Source organism: Muscardinus avellanarius (assembly GCF_963383645.1).
Source record: "Muscardinus avellanarius genome assembly, chromosome: 1".
Classification (NCBI taxonomy): domain Eukaryota; kingdom Metazoa; phylum Chordata; class Mammalia; order Rodentia; family Gliridae; genus Muscardinus; species Muscardinus avellanarius.
In genome coordinates this window covers 187,297,634-187,318,232 of record NC_137786.1, presented here as the reverse complement: position 1 = coordinate 187,318,232, position 20,599 = coordinate 187,297,634, and the positions used below count along the sequence as shown (strand labels likewise).

Below are 20,599 nucleotides of genomic sequence, written 5' to 3'. Positions count from 1 at the left end.
ACCAGCGCTAGAGAAAATACTCAAAGAGATTAACTACAAAGAAGAAATAGGTAACACACACTAGAACCAGAGAAACAAGAGTTTCCATCCAACAGACAACTAAGATTGGTTATCTGTGGAGATTCATTATTTATGTTAGTCTTTTACCTATCTCTAAATTGTATTTTTTGCTTTTATTGTTGTTAATTTTTAGGATTTCTAGCTGGAATATTAATATACCTTCAGATATAGCATTTGGAAATATTTTATCCCATTCTATCAGTAACTTTTAACTCTGTTTACATTGTCTTTGGATATACAATATTTTTTATTTTTTAGGGAGTTTGTATACTCTTCTGTTGCCTGTGCCATTGAAATCATATCCAAGAAATCACTGCCAATTTCAATGTTGTGAGGTTTTATGACCCAGATTTTCTTCTAAAAGTTTATAGTATTAAGATTTATATTTAGGTCTTTTATCTATTTTGAGTTAATATTTGTATATGTGTTAGGTAAGGGTCCAATTTTATTCTTTTCCATGTAATCATTATTTTTCAACAATATTTAGTAAAAAGATTATTATTTCCTCCACCAAATGTTCGTGGAAACCTTGTCAAAAATAACTTGACAATATATGGAAGAATTTATCTCTAAGCTTGTATTTAACTCCAATGGTCTATATATCTGCCTTTAGAACAGTACTACACTGTTTCAATTATTGTAGCTTTAAATGGTTTGAAATCAGAAAATATAAATCTTCTAGCTTTGTTCTTCTTCGAGATTGTTTTGGGTATCTAGAGTCCATATTCCTTATCAGGATAGATTTTTTCTGAAAAATAAATAAATAAATGTATGATAGCTTCACCTAAAAAAAAAGAAAAGAAAAAAATATTCTCTGGTAAGAAAGAAAGCAAAAAGAAATATTGAAATGTTATCTTTGAGTCATCAAAAGCTTGGTATCAGACAAATGAAACTGCTTTGTGAGATTATCACTGTTAATATTGGATAAATTGCTATAAAACTAGATGTCAACCACTAAGCCAAGCATGGGAAGGAGGAATGGGGTGGGTATCGGGTAGGGTCTAACTGGGCGATGTGTGCATGTATGTCTACAAAAGTATTTTCTTTGTACCATTATGATGTATGAATACATTGCACCAATAAAAAAAAAAGCCTCTGTATATCATGACACCTAAACATGTTGCCTGAATTGAAAAAGGTCCTTAATACCAATAAGGTTTTAATATGTTTTTTAGAACTTTAATTTATAATAGGGATTTAAAATATTAGCCGGGCATGGCCGCGTACACTTGTAATCCCCACGCTTGGGAGGCGGAGACAGGAGGATCGCGCTGGTTCGGAGAAAGGCTAGATACCTAATTTATATACATTTATATTTACACCAAAAAAAAAAAAACCCACCCTGAATTTCCAGGAGAAATGTTTAATTCCAGGGGGCAGCAAAAACATTAGATGGGCAGAAGCATTATTTGGTACCAGAAAGTAAAGTAGTGCTCAAAAAGCAAAGGTAAATACAGAAGCCAACCAGGAGCTTCCCGTGGCCCAAACTGCAACAGTTTAAGCAACAAAATAAATAACAGTATTGGGTTACAATTCAAAGAAGAAAATAAATATCCATTAAGCCAATTCTAATATAAATAACTAAATAAGTGTGGGACAGAAACAATTTCTTCTCACAGGCAAATTCCAATTAATATAAAAATAGTGAAGAAAATAGAAAATTACTAATAGAATGCCACAGTAATATTTGCTCCAGACAATATCCACAGATGTACACTAAAATTAGAAAGTAGAAATTTAATAACAGTTATCTGTATGATCTCAAGGTTTTTTGTAATTACCTATGGGAAAATAACCACAGTAGAGAAACCTAGCAAATACTATCTTAACAAAGTTATCAAGGTTAGCAACAAATGTCCCCCTACCCTGATATGATGCACTGAGGATACAACATGTCTGTAATATCCTTCGCACTCATTCATAATCTCAATCTGTTCATGAGAAAGCATCAGATAAACACATATTGCAGGCCATTCAACAACAACAACAACAACAACAACAACAACAAAAAGCAACACTCTTCAAAAGTGCCAAGGTCATAAAAGAGAAGGAAAGACTAAAAAGTGATCACAGAAAAAGGAAACTAAGGCCATACACAACTAAATGCAATGTGGGATTCTGAATTTGACTCTTGGAACAAAAAAGACATTAGTAGATTTTATTTTTTATTTGGAAACAGGGTTTCACTAAGTTACTGAGGCTGACTTCAAACTTGCAACACTCCTCTCTCAGCCTCCTAAGTGCTGGGATTACAGGTGTATACCACCATGCCCAGCTTGATCCCTCTCTTAAATAAGCACTGACTTCTAAAGCTCATCCAAGGAAAACATTTGATATGTAAGACAAAACCCAAAGCGAACAAACAGAAGAAGGAATTTGGAAGGGAAAAAAGAATATGCAGAGAAAAAAATTACCAGTATTTCCTGAAAGAAGACACTGCATTCATAAATCACATATATGGTATGATTTTCCTTTTTTTTCCAGAAAAAGAGTGCTTATACATTGTATAAGTAAAATAAAACCTTAGGTGAAGAACTGGAAAATAAAGTTGCAAAAGATTTCCCAGAAAGAAAATAAAAGAAAAAAAGAAAAAATTGGAAAATGAGTAAAAAATTGATGAGAAAACTAGAGATCCATCAGTAGTAACAAGGCCTAAACAATAAGAATTCAAGAAACAAAACAAAGAAAATGAAGGGGAAAAAAACTACAAAACTTTCTATAATCAAGGAGATAAATTCCAGGTTGGACGGGATTACCCTGAACCTGCACAATGAATAAAAACAGACAGCTGGGTGTGGTGACGCACACTTGTAATCCCCACGCTTAGGAGGCAGAGACAGGAGGATCGCACAGGTTTGAAGGCCGCCACATGCGCTGGCTTAAGAGACCCTGTTTCCAAATAAAAAGTATAAAAAATAGGTCTGGGAGTGTAGCCCAGAGGTAGAAGGGCTCCAGGAACCCCAGTACCACCAAAAAAAAAACAAAAAACAAAAAAACAAAAAAACAAAAAAAGCAACAACAACAACAACAATACCCAGACATATACCAAAGTAGGTAATACAAGGAGGTGAGAACTCTAAAGACAAAAGATTCTCCAAGCTTCTAGCGAAGACAAAAAGTTTCAAAATAATGGAAAAGAATCTGAATGCCTCAATAGCAACACAGTAGCAGCAGAGAAATGCCTTTAAATTGAAGGCCAGGAGGGATTTTCTGACAGAATTCTCTTCCCAGCCAAACTACATATACAACATAAGGGGCAAACCTAGACATGGTGGTACATGCTTATAATCCCAGCATTCGAGAGAATGAGATTGGAGGATTGCAGTTCATGGACAGCCTCAGCTAGTGAGGTCGTTTACAATTCAGTGAGACCCTGTTTCAGAAAAAAAAAAAAAAAAAAAAAAGAATAAAAACTAGGGCTGGGGCGTAGCCCAGAGGTAGAATGCCCTGGGTTTCATCCCCAGTACTGAAAAAAAAAAGAGGGGAGAAACATTTTTAGATATGTATGGTCTTTAAAAAAAAATTATATCTCCTTTAGAAAGCTATTGAAAGTTGTCCTCCACATGAGGAAGCAAAAAGAAAGGCACTAATATCAGAGAGAACTGAACGGATGCATTAAGAAAATAATAAAGCAAATATGAGAAAACAGCTGCAGAGAAGATGGAGATTTAACAAGTTCATTTGGAGCAGATAAGAAGGCCCTGGGAAAGATTTTCTTTCAGATATTAAAACTGGTAGGTTTGGATATAAGAGATTTATACACTTGGGACTGCACTAAATCAGAGCTTTTAAACCCCAGCACTGTGGACACAGAAGGCCTAACAGCATTTGATTGTGGGAGAGTGTCCTGGGCAGAGTAGGATGCTTGGCGGCATACCTGAATTCTACCCACTAGATGTCAGTAAAACACCCCTTGCCTCCCACCTTCAAATTACAAGTGTTCTCTGGAGTAGGGGATGGGGTTGAGGGGATGTCCCCCAATTGAGAACTAAACAATTAAGTATATAGAAAACTAAGCAAAACAACTTTAAAAAAAATTGTTAATCAGAAAACAAAATGTTATATAGGAAAGAAAAGTAACCACATCTGTGAATAGTTTATAATTTCAGTGACAGAAACTTTGAAATACCGAGTATACAAACAACTTACAATAAGGCAATACTGGGAAGAGTGGGCATAAGTGTCTATGTGTAACTGAGGATGAGCTAATATTTTCATCTTCCATTATGATTAGTCAGTCGATAATATTTTAAACTGAAAAATCAAGGGAAACTATCAAAATGCAAAAACAGCAAACATCAAGAGTACAAACAGTAGCCGGGTGTGATGGCACATGCTTGTAATCTCAGCATTTGGGAGACTAAGACAGGAGGATCACGGTTCACAGCCAGCCTCAGCTACTTAGGCCCTTTGCAACTCAGTGTGACCCTGTTGCAAAATAAAGAACAAAAAATAGGGCTGGGGTGTAGCTTGGAGGTAGACTGCCCCTGGGTTCCATCCCCAGTAGTGCAAAAAAAAAAAAAAAAAAAGAATACAAACAGTAATAGGCATAGAATACAAACAGGCAAAGACATGGCGGAAAGCAACACTTATATAAAGGGATTGTAAACTACTACAACTACTATGAAGATCAGTAAGGAGGTCCTTCAAGAGACTAGGAATAGAACCATAGAACCACCATATGACCTAGTATCACTCCAAGGTTTATTTCCAGAAGAAAGTCAAAATACTATAAGGATACATGCATATCCATGTTTATAGCAGCATAATTTACAATAGCCAAGTTAGGGAAACAACCTAAGCATTTGTCAGCAGATGAGTGGATAAAGGAAATGTTTTGTATATACACACAGCATAATTTTACTTAGCCATAGAGAACAAAATTATGTCATTTGCAGGAAAATGGATGGAACTGGAGAGCATCATACTGAGATGTTTTCTCTCACATATACATATAGGAAGAAAATAGGAAAGAGAGAGACCTTATGAAAAAGAAAAGGGAGATTAGAAGATTAGTGGAAGGAGTTTGGAGGAAGGAGAAGGGGAGGAAAAAGGGAGGTTTGGGGAAGGAAACAGACCAAATAATGTTATGCACATATACGAATGTGTCACGGTGAATCTCACCATCAAGTATGGAGAGGGAGGAGGCAGGAGAGTTGGGAGGTATACGGAGGGAAACAGACCAAGAAATGTTGTATGCAGGTATGAATGTTATCATTATGAATCTAGGATGTATAATTATGCCAATAAAAATTAACTTAAAAATACTATTTAAAATATGGAGCTAAGTATCAAAAGAGTAAAATGCAAGTGGTTACCTCAAGGGATCCCAAAGCAGGAGGGGTGGAGTTGCAGAGGACTACTGTTTTTGTAAACAGTTCTGCACAGTCACTTAACTTTTATATGTACATATACAATTTTAATTAAAATATCTTTCAAAGCCATCAGTTGAGGCCAAATTAGGATAGACTTTCCAACTGGTTAAGGCTACCTTGATTTAGAAGCAAATGGCTATATAACTTTTGAACAAATTACTTACCCTCTTTGAGCCTTAGTGTCTTCATCTGTAAAACTAATAAGGAACTACTTAAAGAGCTGCTATAGGATTAAATAAGATAATGTACATAAACTGCTTAGCATAGTATGTAGCACAGTGTTTATAAATAGTACCTATTATTCAATTTGCAATCAGAAGGTAATAATCAGAAACTTTAAAGAAGGCAAGTCATTCTCATCTATTTTAGAAAATAACCCTGGTAGTTGTAGGAAGGATGACTAGGAGGAAAAAAAAAAAAAAACTGGAAGCAGAATGACCACTTAGAAGGACTACAATTGAATGAGAAAATAGAGAGGCAGAGCCACAGAATGATAAAGGCACAAGAAATATTTTCTAAGTGATAAACTATGTGGGGGAAAAAAAGGAGAAACCAAATTAATGTTCCATCTTACCAAGTAGGTAGATGGTGATAGCCCAAATGGAAACAGAATACACAAAGAATTAAGTTGGAGGAGAAAGTGAGAAGAAATATGGGTTTCCTTACTACTCCTATTTAATTTGTGGGTTCTAGAGTGCAACCAAGTAAATACCCAGCATGTGGCAGAACGCTGAATCTAGAAGTCAGGACTAAAGATAATACTATGTAAATCACAATCAAAGTTATAGCCCTACATGTGGATCAGATTAACAAGGTAGATACACAGAGACAGAGAAAAATATAATCATAAAAAGATAATATATGTTGGGTATGTTGGTGCATCCCAGAGACTTAGATGGCTAAGACAACAGAATTAAAAGTTTGAAGTAAACTTGGACAACTTTGGGAGACCCTTCTCAAAATTCAAAAAATCAAAAAGTGAGCCAGGGAGTGGTGGCACACACTGTAATCCTAGTACTTGGGAGGCTGAGACAGGAAGATTGCAGGTTCTAGGACAGCCTCCGCAACCTTTCAGCAATCTAGTGAGACCCTGTTTCCAAATAAGAAATAAAATCGGTCTGGGCATGTAGCTTTGAGGCAGAATGCCTCTGAGTTCAATTCACAGCACTACAAAAAATAAATAAATAAAATTTAAAAAGGGCTGGGGGTGTAGTTCAGTGATCCAGTGCCCTGAGGTTCTATCACCAGTATGGGATATAAAGGGATGTGGGAGGGGTAACAACATAACACTACACAAATAATTACTTCAAAAACTACAAAGCTACAAAAAGATAGCCCAAAGCATATGCCTTTAATCCCAGTACTTGGGAGGTTGAGATAGGAGGATCACAGACTTAAGGCAGACACACAATAACTTAGTGAGACCCTGTTTCAAAATAAAAAGGGCTGGGGTATTAATGATAGAATGCTCCTAAGTTAAATCTTCAGTATCACATACACAAAAAAGGCAGCTCAATAATCAAGATAGATATTCAGAAATACCAACTGTTAATATTTTAATGTATTCCTTCTCATCTTTCAATACATACAGCCCTTAATTTTCCTTTTTCCTTGACAAAACTGGAATCACACAACTCTGCAGTTAGCCTTATCACTTAATAATGAGCATTTTCAATATCTAAAATATTCGCTTTTAAACTGGGCATGGTGGCGCACGCTTGTAATCCCAGCTTTCAATCCCAGCATTCGGGAGGCTGAGATTGGAGGATAGCGGTTCAAGGACAGCCTCAGTTACTTAGTGAGGCTCTCTGCAACTCAGTGAGACCTGGTTTCAAAATAAAGAATAAAAAATAGGGCAGGGGCTATAGCTCAGAGGTCGAATGCCCTTGGGTTCCATCCCCAGACCCGCAAAATAAATAAATAAATAAATAAATTTTATTAAACACTCAAATTTTAGACTCCAATGGGTATAATTCAATATGATTCTTTCTGGATGGGAAGAATCAACACCTCAAATTTAAGAAAAGGTTCTTCATTTTATTAAAATCACCAAATATATGAATGACCACTATAGCATTATTTTCAAGTAACTTAAATGGAAAAAATAAAATTAAAAGAGTATTCATTGATGTGTTCCATAGTAGGTAATGATGAATGGGTTTTATAAGAAATCAGACTATAGAGATCAAAAGCAGTTATTTGAGAATCTTTCAAATATCAGTGCCCCTTATATAATTATGAAGTTGCAAAGCACAACTGAATTACTATGCACAAAGTAGATATAACATATGCCATTTAACTTATATTGGCAAATAAATGCTCAATAAACATTGGCTATTATCATTATCACTAGGTGCCAAAACCCAGTTCCAGATATCACATGGAAAAGAGAGTAGTGGGGGAAAAAAATGTGGAATTTATTTTTCTATTTCTTTTCTTTCATTTTTAATCTTCTCTATATTTACATGTTCCATGTAGTGAAAGTATTATTTTAGAGGCATTAGTAAATATGTACTTAACTATGAGATACTTAAGAGAAGAATTGTCTAATTTTTTCCTATACGGCAGAGCACAGTAATATGCAAAGTGAGTATTCAAGTTAGTCTTTACAAGGAAACAATAAAACAGGCAATAATTAAAATTGGGATATTAAAAGCAAGTGATATTTAAAGCCAATATCAATATACCACAATTTAAAGATGTATTGCAGAGTGAAAGTGAAGAAAAAGCTGTGTTATTCTCCGCAATGAACAGATCTTTACTCTTTCCTGGGTACAACAATTTAGAAGAAATATTAAATATGCTGAATTATATCCAAAAAAGGTTAAATGAGAAACAAAGAACTGAACATGCTCAGATTCAAGAATGTAGAGGGTGAGCTCTCCTGCTACTCTCTTCCATTTTCAATAAGACTAGCTATCTTATGGGAAATGCTAAGATTTGTGTAGTTGAGAGGTAACCATCAAAAAATGGTAGTATAAAGATCTAGACTTCTCTCAATGCAAAAACTTAAAATAACAGATCTAAAAAAGACATTATCAGAGTTAGTGATGAAGTTGGAAAAATAGCTTGCCAATTACACTGGAAAATCTACAAGTGTAGGATAATTAGTTGAATTCTAAGTTTCCTTACAATCCTATTACCAGTATCAGTGAATATTTACTAAGTATCTGCTCCAGGAAAGACACTGTCTTGGCCTATAAAACTAGTTCTCTCCCTCCCCCTCCCTGTCTCCCTCTTACTCTTTCTCTCCCTCCCTCCCCCTCCCCCCCACACAAAGAATACACAAAGATCTCTGTCAAGGTATTCACAACAAATATATACATATAGTATATTAAATTTGAGACTGTAATAATGTCTCAAATTATGTGTTAACTGCCAAATAAATTCTGTTCATACATATATCATTTATGAGGGAGATTATCCCTAGATTAACATGGTCAGAAAGGCTTTTTTATTTTTTCATATGAAACAGAAATTTATTAAGAACCATCTCAGGGCAGGGGCAGTTTCCCAGGAAAAATTTTGATGTTCCTCCCTCCCAGGTGGGGGCAGAGGGGCCCCCTCATTTGTCTCCAGGAGGCTCCAGATGGTTTTGTGACAGCAATCCCTGTAGAGAAGCTCCAAGCAGTTTGCAGGTCCCTCCTGCAGCTATCTTGAGTCAATGCTGAACTGACTGATGTCAGGGTCCAGGGAGTTATTACTGTCCCTTGTAGGAGTCTTTCACTGGAGACACTTTGATGTTTAATAATCCTCTGTGCCTCTGCTCCCCTTTCAATGAAGCTACTTGGTTGGACCCAGGGCAAATTTTTGGTGCCATCACACAGCAGTATTCTTATAATAAGGGTTATAGTGAGCCAGTGCCCTCTGCACACAGGTTCCATCACCAGCTAGATATAGTTGACGCCAGTGAGCCAGTGCCTTCTGAACACATGCTCTATCACCAGGTATACATAAATGGCTGGTGAGCCAGTGCCCTCTATACACATACTCCATCACCAGGTAGACTTAGTCAATGGCCAGTGAGCCAATGCCCTCAGCACCCCTGCTCCATCACCAGGGAGACTTAGTTGGTGGTCAGTGAGCCAGTATCCTCTGCACATATGCTCCATCATCAGGCCAACTTGGTGATCAGGGAGCCAGTGCCCTCCGGACACATGCTCGTTCACCAGGTAGATGTAGTCAGTGGCCAGTGAGCCAGCACCCTCCACACACTTGCTGTGTTCCATTATCAGGTAGACATAGTTGGTAGCCAGTGATCCAGTGCCCTCTGCACACATGCTCTATCACCGGGTAGGGGTAGTCGGTGGCCAGTAATACAGTGCCCCCCAGACATGTGCTCCATCACCAGGTGGATGTAGTTGGTGGCTAGTGAGCCAGTGCCCTCTGCACAAGTGTTCCATCACAAGTAGACTTAGTCAGTGGCCAGTGAGCCAGCACCCTCTGCACATCACCAGGTAGATGTAGTAGGTGGCAAGTGAGCCAGTGCCCTCCATACACATGCTCCATCACCAGGAAGATATATAGTTGGCAGTGTCTACAATCTGAAACAGCTGGATCACCTTCAGGTGCTTCACAGTCCTCATTAAATCCATTTGGATAGAACAAGGGGGTGCATATATCTGTCTTAGGACCTTCACAGCCACTTCAGCCTCAGTGAGGATACGGTGGGTCAGTTTGACCTGGACAATGGTGCTCTTGCCAGTGTCTCTCAGAATCCCATAATGACCCTTGAGGGCATCCTCACAGAGAGAGATGGCCTAGAAGCCTAGCTGAGCCTCAATATTCTCTCTCCTAGCACTGTCCATAAAATGCCACAATAGCAACTAATGACGCTAGCTAGAAAAAATCAACAAACAAAAGTACAAAATAACAAACCCAAACAAACAAAATACACATGCAAAACAACGGTGCCAAAGCCCAAACCAACAAAGTCATCAAACTGCCAACAGAGCTGTGAATTCTACAGGCCATTACGGAGAGCAGCGATGAGGGTCTTTTAAAGCCTGTGCTTGAGGCCCCCTTACAATGGCTTCTTATGAAGTCACAGCAAGAAAAGGCTGGGTCACTAGCTGGGCATGGCCCACTGTGGCTCTCTCTTTTAGCCTCCAGGACCTTTTCCACTTCTGTAAGAATAAAGACTCCAGAAGCTTTTTGCTTCTGTGGGTTATGGAGACTGGTGTTTACTTTGTTAGATCTTAAAATCCGCAGGATGCTACAATGACCTTTTCACTTTGAGTCTGAAAATCTGTAATAATTTTTGGCTTATTAAAAAATACTTTTATTGGAGGCTGGGCATGGTGGCACATGCTTGTAATCCCAGCATTTAAGAGGCTGAGAAAGGAGGATTGTGTTTCATGGCCAGCCTCAGCTACTTAGTGAAGCCCTTTGCAACTCAGTGAGACCTTGTTTCAAAATAAAGAATAAAAAATAGGGCTGGGGTGTAGCTCAGAGGTAGAATGCCCCTGGGTTCCATCCCCAGTACCAAAAAAAAAAAAAAAACAAAAAAACACAAACACACACACACACACAAAAACAAAAAACTTTTATTGGTACACTATAAAACAAAAAACTTTTATTGGTACACTATAGTCTCAAAAACCTAGAAATTAGACCTAAAACTTTGAAATTAATAAAGGAGGGGATATGTCCACACTTCAACGTATAGAATCAGGGAGAACTTCCTTAATAAGACACCCAAAGCTCAGGAAATTAAAATAAGAATAAGTGAGATGGCATTAAAGTTTCTGTTCATCAAAGGAAACCATTAAGAGTCTAAAGAAAACGCCTACAGAATGGTAGATCTTTGTCAGGTGTTCCTCTTGATAGAGGACCAATATCTACAATATACAAAGTACTTAAAATTCTAAAAAAAAAAAAAAAAAAAACTCCAGACCAAAAAAATACAAAAAACGCCAATAAATATATGAAAATATGTTCACATCATTAGAAACCAGGGAGATGCCAATTTTTTGCATTTATTTATTTATTTATTTATTTTGGTGGTACTGGGGGTGGAACCCAGGAGCTTTCTACCTCCGGGCTATACTCCCAGACCTATTTTATACTGTATTTGGAAACAGGGTCTCACTAAGTTGCTGAGAGCCTCACTAAGTAGCTGAGGCTGGCTTCGAACCCGTGCGATCCTCCTGTCTCAGCCTCCCAAGCGCGGGGATTACAAGCGTGAGCCACCACGCCTGGCCAAATTTTTTGCTTTTAAAGAAAGATGCATCATATCTAAACTCAAAGGATGAATTTTTTTTTTTTTTTTTTTGGTGGTAGTAAGAAATTAACCCAGGAGCATGCTACCTCTAAGTTTCACCCCTGGCCCTCAGCCTCCAACCCCGTTTTATTTTTTATCTTTTGAAACAAGGTCTAAGTTGCTGAGAGCCTCACTAGGTTGCTGAGGCTGGCCTCAAATCTGTGATCCACTGTCTCAGCCTCTCAAGTATTAGACATGCAGTTGTATGCCACCATGTCTGGCTCAAATTCCTTTTTCTTTCAACTCAGAATGGTGTCAAATGGTTGGTAGCACTTCATTGACATCATAATACTATATATAACAAACTGCTCCATCCCTAAGACAATATAGGGTACATTGTTAACATCTATGAGGCCCAGAGGAAGGGACCTATCGTCATAAATTTCCCCAAAAGGTCCTCATTCAGTTTCTCATCAAAAACCCTAGAATCTAAAAGGCAGTGAGCTGATATAATCAAAGTGATATAAACCATACCTGTCCATCAGGAATACTATAGCTTGCAAGAGTGTCCTTCCCATAGGAGGAACTAAAGGCATTCCCAGAGTGTGGTCCCTTCATACTTCTGTAACAAAATACCTTAGGCTGAGTAATTTATTAACAACTGAATCTCTGAAGTTCTGGAGGTTAGCAAGTCTAAGGCCAAGATCCCAGGATATTCACTGCACAGAGAGAACTGGCTTCCTCCTCTCAACGTGGTACCTTGTTGCTGTGTACATGCTGGAGAGACAGAAAGGTTGAATTCACTATCTTAAGCTCTTTCCTTCTTTCTTTGTTTTCTCTTTTATAGTGCAAGGGCTTGAACGTGGAGGCACACTACCACTGTGCTATATATCCCCAGCCCATTTTATTTTCAGAGATGGCCTTGCTAAATTGCCCAGGCTGGCCTCCAATTTTGCAATCCCCTTGCCTCAGACTACTGAGTAGCTGGGATTACAGGTTTGTACCTCCATGTCTGGCTTAATACATGCACTTTATTTATTTATTTATTTATTTATTTGGTAGTACTAGGGATGGAACCCAGGGGCATTCTACCTCCGAGCTATACCCCCAGACCTACTTTATTCTTCTTCTTCTTCTTAATCTTCTTTTTTTTTTTTTTTTTTTTTTTTTAATTTGGAAACAGGGTCTCACTAAGTTGCTGAGGCTGGCTTTGAACCTGCAATCCTCCTGTCTCAGCCCCCCAAGTACTGGGATTACAAGCATGTGCCACCACACCCAGCTTTATATGCACTTTTTAAGGCATGTGTGTACAGTGCTGGGGATCAAATCAGGACTTTGTACATGCTAGATGAGTGTTCTTTTCCTTATTTCTTTTGTACTAAGGACTGAACCCAAAGGGATTCGATTTCTGAGCTACGTTAATAGCCCCACTTTCCTTTTTAATTTTGAGACAGGGTCTCACCAAATTGTTGAGGGTCTTGATAAGTTGCTGAGGCTGGCTTCAAACAAGCAATTCTCCTGTCTCAGCAGAAAGGGCTTTTTAGAATAAATAATTAGAGGTTACTGTGGAACTTGTGTATGCAAGTTTTGAACAGTTGGAGAAAGTAGGAAAGAGGGACAGCACAAATAGATGTAAAAAGCAAATTAAAGAAAAACCTGTTTGGCTACATTAAAAACTTGTTTCATGGAAAAAGAGATAAGCCGAGGAAGGGCAGGCTCTGGCCAGAACCAACTGTTCTGAGCCTTGAACAGTAGTTACAAATATATCCTACATACTGTCTTTGTAGCAACTATTCAACTCTGTTGTTGTCACCATAGAAAACAGTAAATTAAGTGGCATGGCTGTGTTCCAATAATAATTTTTATTCAATTTCGCATACTTGCATGCACCACCAAATATTATTATTCTTTTAATTTTTTTCTTCAACATTTTGAAAATGTTAAAGTCATTCTTAACTCAAGGGCCATACAAAATAGGCTGCAAGCTGAATTTGGCCTACGGGATACGGTTTGTCAAGCCCTATACAATAAGCTGCCTCCTTTAGCAGTCCTCTGAGGTACATCTGTCCTTGAGCTTCAGGGATCAAAATAATATAATGTTCATTCAACAACTATATACATGCACACATGCATGCTCAAACAATCTAGATCTAGACCTGGGGGTGTAGCTCAGTAGTAGAGCACATGCCTACAATGCTCAAGCCTTGAATTTCATTTCCAAGTACCACAATATTAAAAAGCAGAAATAAAACACACTCCTCTAGGTTTTTGTTAAAAAGGAAACTAAAAAGCACTCCTCCATGTTGTTGATAACGAACTGTTAGAATAGAGGTAAACTTGTGATCCTCCTGTCACAAACTCCCAAGTACGAGTATGGGTCACCACACCTAGATTGAACACTTTATAATTTAAATTTTTTTTGCCGGGCGTGGTGGCACATGCTTGTAATCCCCGAGCTTGGGAGGCAGAGACAGGAGGATCGCTTGGGAGGCAGAGACAGGAGGATCGCGCAGGTTCGAAGCCAGCTGCGCGCGCTGGCTTAGGAGACCCTGTTTCCAAATAAAAATGTAAAAATAGGTCTGGAAGTATAGCCCGGAGGTAGAGGGCTTCCAGGAACCCCGGTACCACCAAAAAGAAAAAAGAAAAAAAAATTTTAATTTTTTAGTATATGTACTTAGAAAGTTAAAATATTACTATTCTTACAGAATTTCACTTTGAGGTTTACATCAAGTTAGCCATTGAGCATAATCAAGGAACAGTAGCAGGGGACTTGAGTTCTAGTCTTTGCTCTGCCCTTAACTCATTATTTGACCCTGAACAAGTCACTTTCAACCCTCTAGCCCTAATTCTCTTCTTTGTAAAGAAGTGAAGGGGTTTAACTTAAGGATGCAGGCAGGCAGGAAGGATGTGCAGTTACTAAAATCAGGAATGGTTATAAAATTATCCAAAATGCTACAGAAAATTCAAGGTAGAGGGTAAAAGGAAGAAAAAAAAAAGCCATTGCATTTGCTCATTTAAGAGACCATGGTGACTACAGCTTCCAGTAATCAAGAAGCAAATATGGAAGTGCAACACGCACTTGGATGAAGAATGAGTATGGCCATCAAAGAAAAAACATACCTCAAGGGACAGTCTTGAGATTTGGGAGTACTGTGCATGCTTCCAGGAATCATGAAAGCAACCAGGGAAAAAGAAGACTGAAGATAAGACCAAGGACTGGAAAACAAAGGCATATGATCCAGAGAAAAATAGAGAAAAAGATGTTATGAGCTTGAAGCCTCAGATAAGAGAGTCTTAAAGGAGAGGCATTTAACCTTTAAATTTCCACTAGGTAAAAGAGCATTGCTGGAGCAATGCTTAAACTGCTGTAGCACTTTTTACACACAGATATAATCCTGTGATGTTGTATACTGATGTCAGAACTTCTTTAAATCAAATTATTAAGGGAATAAGACTAATGGTGAGTTTTCTTAAAGCCGGGTTCCACCTACACTGTATTTTCTAATGTTCAAAAAATAAGGATTAATTGCTTTTTATAAGAATGGAAACCAGCAACAATATGTAGCTCTAAAAGGAACTACATGTTTATACCTTTCTCTCAGCACCTATCACTTCCTTCCTTGCATAAGAGTTACTAAAGCAATATAAGGCATCTAGCCCCTGATTGGAGCTCAAGGAATATTAGTGTTTCCTTTCTAAGCAGCTTAGAAAACTCTGGAGGAAAGACTTCTGATTAATTCATCTGTTTATCTGCTCTGCAGAAAGTTAGTGATGCTTGATGAATACTGACACACAACTCTGCCTTTAACAAAACTTAAGAAAACTATCATTGTGCATCTGATAAAGCTGGAAAAAATATATCTGTATCATAGAGGTACAAAACTCCAATAATATCTGGCTTTTGCATCGTGTCTGAACTTGCTAATATGGCAAAGAAATTGCTACAAAGCAACTAAAAAGGACATGAATTAAGAATTTGTAATGATCACTCATAAAAAGCTCCATAAAAAGTAAAAAAAAAAAAAAAAAAAAAGCACTGGCCTGATGATCACCAGTTAAAAATACATGTTTGAATACGTTGGAGATATTTATAAAGCCAACAGAGATACTATTAATATATTGAAATTCACTGGCCGGTGCTGGATTCTATCCTTAAGCTTCTACTACTATTCAAGGGAAGCCAAGAAGTCAAGGCATCTCATATCACTTGCTTTTAAGAATTTAAGAAGTCACCCAAATTGGCATGCACAACTCCACGACGGATGAAAAAAACCGTTCTGCTCTCCATATGGAAAAACTCAGCCATCTCCCACTTTTACGTGCCAGTCCTAGGTACTTACTTTCCAAAGATCGTCGGTAGGCCCCATTTAGGCAGGCCCATAGTACTACGAAGTAACAGGAGTTGAAAGAGGGAAGGGAAAAAAAAAAAAAAAGTCCTAACAGTTAAACTCTGCCCTCCCACAGATCTCAACTCGGGAGCAGGTTTCACAAGCCCGGTAAGCCGTACACCGCCACTGTCAAAACCAGCAGCAGCACCGTCACCCCGTCCGCCGTGCCCGCGGGCCAGTGCTCCCCAGCGTCTTCTTCGAAACGCGCCCTCCCTCCCTCTCTCCCTCTCTGGGCTCGACATGTTAAATGTGGACTTCCAGGGCCACCCTCCCCGCCGGCGCCGGACCGGCCTCCTCGGCGTCCCTTTTTGTGTCCGCCGACCCACCCGCGGCGGCCCCGACCCCCAACCGCCCGGCGCGGGCGGGGCCCCGCCGTGCCCCCGTGCTGGCCGGGCCCGGGCGCCGAGCCGCAGGCCTCGGGCCTGGCCTCCGCGCCGGCCCCTCACCTCCTTCGGCACCAGTTGGTTCTCCTCGCCGGGCACCATCGCTCAGACTCCGGCCGCGCCGCGCCGCCCGGCCGCGGGCGGGTGGAGGGTGGCGGCGGCTCTGTCTCAGGGGAGGGTCCCGGCGGCGGTCATCCTCTCCGCCGCCCGCGCTCCGGCAACCGCGGAGGCCTCGGCTGGGCCTCAGACACCAGCGCGCAGACACCGAGCCGGGTTCCGCCGCCGCCGTCGGCCCCTCCCCCAGCGCCGCAATCAATGGAAAAATGGCGGCCGCCGCTCTCGCGAGAGTTCGGCCCTGCGGGCTCGCGGCCCGGCGGCCCGGCCCGGGTGTGCGCGCCGGTGTCCCCCGCTGCTCGTCCCCTCCGCCCTTCCTCACCCCCGAGTGTACGAAACGGATTGAGGGGCTCTACGCAAACGTTTTTGGTGGGAAAAGGCTGGACCTTCCATTGCGGGACTCCCTCTGTGCAGGGAAAGGGCCAGGCCCGGAGTCCCGCGTGCCTTCCGGGCCCTTGACTCCCTGCCCACCAGCTACGAGGCCCTCGCGGGCTTTACCAGGGCTGCTCTCCTCGCATCCTGTTAGCAGAACGCTGGAACGTCAGCCCCTCTCCCGTACCCCCCGCCTTTTCCTGGTAAAGAAACCAGCAAGGAGCGACCCCCTGCCGGTGCCCTGGAATGGGCCTAAGCGCTTTGAAGGAGAAAGGACGGCTTTATGGCTCCTCCTCGACTTTGTCGTCCTCCCCCTCCTCAGGGCCCATCTGCTAGGAGGGACAGCACCCCTGCCCCCGAGGAAGCCCTGTCATGGCCCCCCTCAACCTCATTGGAGAGGTGCTCTCTGCCCCCTCCCAGGGAACTGCCTCTCCAACAGGGCCGAGCCTGGCACTGAGGGCCTGAGAGTGGGGCCGTGGCGTGCATGCTTCAACCTGTAATCTTTGAAAATGTTTTTAGAAAACTCTAATCTCTTCCCGCACTAAATCAGTTTTCCTAATCTTGCTTCTCTATGAGGAATCAGCGAGGCCTCCTTCAGGAAAACGTCTGTGAATACAGAGATCTTGCAGCATACTGAGAAAATATCCTGCTGTGGTCCTAACACCCTCAGCATCAACTAACCTGGACCTGTGTTTGATCGTACTTGAACCTTTCTTTGATTGTACTCTGATGTTAACAAAAAATGATAACCATAAACTTAAGTTATATTCATACCCAGCTGTGAATGGAGTTATAAAATATTTTTAAATTTTAAAAGGATAAGACAATAAACATTTACAATAACAAGTTTTTAGCCGAACATAGTGGTTCGCGGACAGCCTCAGCTACTTAGTGAGGCCCTCCGCAATTTAGTGAGATTTTGTGTAGACATAGCTTTTCAGTTCAGTTTCAAATAAAGAATAAAAAATAGGGCAGGGGGTGTAGCTCAGTGGTCGAATGCCCCTGGGTTCCATCCCCAGACCCGCAAAAATAAATAAATAAAAAACAAGTTTTTCATATTAATGGTTTAAAAAAAATTGCCACCACTAAAACATTTTAGTGAACTCACTATGATTGACTGGATTTTATCAGTTTAAAAATATTTAATACTTTGTGAAGCAGTTATTAAAATGTCTGATTCAACGTTCAGGTTATTTCTGTACTTGGTTTAGATGGCTTGTCATAAGCTGGAAATGGTAACTCACAAAGATGTAGATCCTATGAGAATAAGGACAATCTTTGACTGCTCTCACTAATTCAAGTGCCCATTTTTATCAGTTCTAGCCACAAACCATGCAAAGTTTTTTTTGAAACTCATCTAGTAATTTTCTTTCTTTCCTAATGTCAACCAGAAGATGTTGTATTTTTTTAATATTTTTAACAAATAGGCTCAAAATTCTTTGAATGTATTGTGCAGAACATTCTTAACAGGTTGAAAATTTTGGTCTTCAATTCATGCATGTATGAGAGATTTGAGGAAGTGGTGAGCTTGCCTTTTTTAAAATGTTGATATTTTGTTGGTCATGGACTTTTAAAATTAATTTAACTTTTTAAAATATTGCATTAAGATAATTTATCTCAAGTACTAAAATGTTGGCACACCTCCCCCCCTTAAATTTTGTGATGGAAATAAATGACTCACTTGCCAATCACCATAGTCTCAGCGCACATACATCTTTTTATACCATATCACATAATGCAACTATATTCAAAAAATATCTTCCCTGGTACTTTAGTAAGGGGGCCTTTGCAAAGCTGAGGACAGGAGGATCACAGGTTCAAGGACAGCCTCAGCAAATAGTGAGACTCTCATCAACCTAGTAAGACCCTGTTTCAAAATAAAAATAAAATAGGGCTGGAGTGTAGTTTGGAGGTACAATGCCCCTGGGTTCAATCCCCAGTGCCACATACACACAGAAAGAGTCCTTTCATGGCCATTCATTCTATAGTGGTTGTCCCTAAAGCATCTCCGTGCCTACAGTAGTGCCTGGTGTGTTATATGTCCATAATAATTAATGCCCTTTTTTGGCTAGATTCACCTAGTTAAAAAAAAGACTGGTGTAGCTGGGCGTGGTGGCGCATGCTTGTAATCCCCGCACTTGGGAGGCGGAGACAGGAGGATCGCGCTGGTTCAGAGCCAGCCTCGCTGGCTTAAGAGACCCTGTTTCCAAAAAAAAAAAAAAAAGTTAAAAATAGGTCTGGGCGTGTAGCCCGTGGGAGTGTATCCCGGAGGTAGAAGGGCTTCCAGGAACCCCAGTACCACCAAAAAAATAAAAATAAAAAAGACTGGTGTAGCTCAGAGGTTGCTACTCTTACCTTCTAATTTCTTCAGGAATATTTTCCCTTTTCTGTTCACTTAAAAACTGTTCACAGTATAGCCCTAGTCAAACCATGAAATAAAAAAATCACATAAACCCAAATTAGGGGACATGCCCCAGGATACCTAGTCAGTATTCCTCAAAACTGTTAAGATAAAAAAAAAATCAATGAAAGACAAGATACTTACATACCAGAGTCTGGGTTATGTATCTGGGTACATATAACAACTAAATAGAGTGTGGTATTCTGGATTGGATTCTGTACTGGGAGGAAGACACTAATGAAAAAAACTGATGTAAATCTCTTTAAATTTTTTATCTGGAGCCAGGCATGGTGGCACATGCTTGTAATTCCAGCATTGGGAGGCTCAGACAGGAGGATCACAATTTGAAGACAGCCTCAGCTACTACTTAGTGAGGCCCTGTGCATTGCAGTGAGATCCTGTTTCAAAAATAAAGACTGAAAAATAGAGCTGGGTGTGTAGCTCAGAGGTAGAATGCCCCTGGGTTCCAACCTCAGTACCGAAAAAAAAAAAAATTGTATTTGGTTAATATTTATGTGCCAATGTCAGTTTCTTAGTTTAAATTTTTTTAATTTAACAAAACATTTTTTAGAGTGTTAGCTTCACAAGCAAAATTGAGCATTAAGTTCCCTTATACCTTTCACCCACACTCAACTTCAATGGGCCCACATTATCTACATCACCATTATTATCACCCCAAATCCCTAATTTAGAATTAGGGCTCATGCTTGGCATTATACATTTTATGTATTTTGAGAAATGTATCTAACATGTATCTATTGTGATAGTATTATGCAGAATTAGTTTCACTGCCTTAAAAATCCTCTCTATGCATTCCTCCCTCCCTCATCTCCTGGTAATTAAAGATGTTTTACTGTCTTTCTAGTTTTGACTTTTCTAGAATGTCATGTAGTTGGAATAATACAATGTCTATCCTTTTCAGATGGACTTCACTTAGTAATATGCTTTTGTTTCCCCGTGTCTTTTTATGTTTGGATATCTCTTATCTTTTGGGCACTGAATAGTATTTTATCATCTTGATGTACCATAGTCAATTTATCTAATTACCTACTGAAAGACATGGGGAATTATGAATAAAGCTGTTACAAATATCCATGTGGATGATTTTGTGTACACATAGCTTTTCAGTTCATTTGCATGAATACTAAGGAGCATGACTGCCAGATTATATGGCAAGGGTATGTTTCATTTTGTAAGAAGCTGTCAAAATGCTTTCTGAAGTGGCTATGCCACCTTGCATTCCACCTACAGTGAACAAGCATTTCCATCAAGCATTTGCTGTTGTCGGTGCTTTAGATTTTGGC

At 39.7% G+C, this 20,599-nt stretch overlaps 1 protein-coding gene across 9 annotated transcripts in view; it reads right to left on the bottom strand.

Annotated features, from left to right (window-relative positions):
- The window catches only part of USP47 (ubiquitin specific peptidase 47), a gene marked incomplete at both ends in the record, with an annotated part of 110,942 nt that extends 94,432 nt beyond the window's left edge, over positions 1–16,510 (bottom strand). For all 9 annotated transcript variants that reach the window (XM_080717116.1, XM_080717117.1, XM_080717118.1 and 6 more), the window contains one exon: positions 16,472–16,510. In XM_080717116.1, coding sequence (XP_080573242.1) covers positions 16,472–16,510 — 39 coding nt within the window. The remainder of the gene's footprint in view (positions 1–16,471) is intronic.
- Between the last annotated feature and the right edge of the window lie 4,089 nt (positions 16,511–20,599).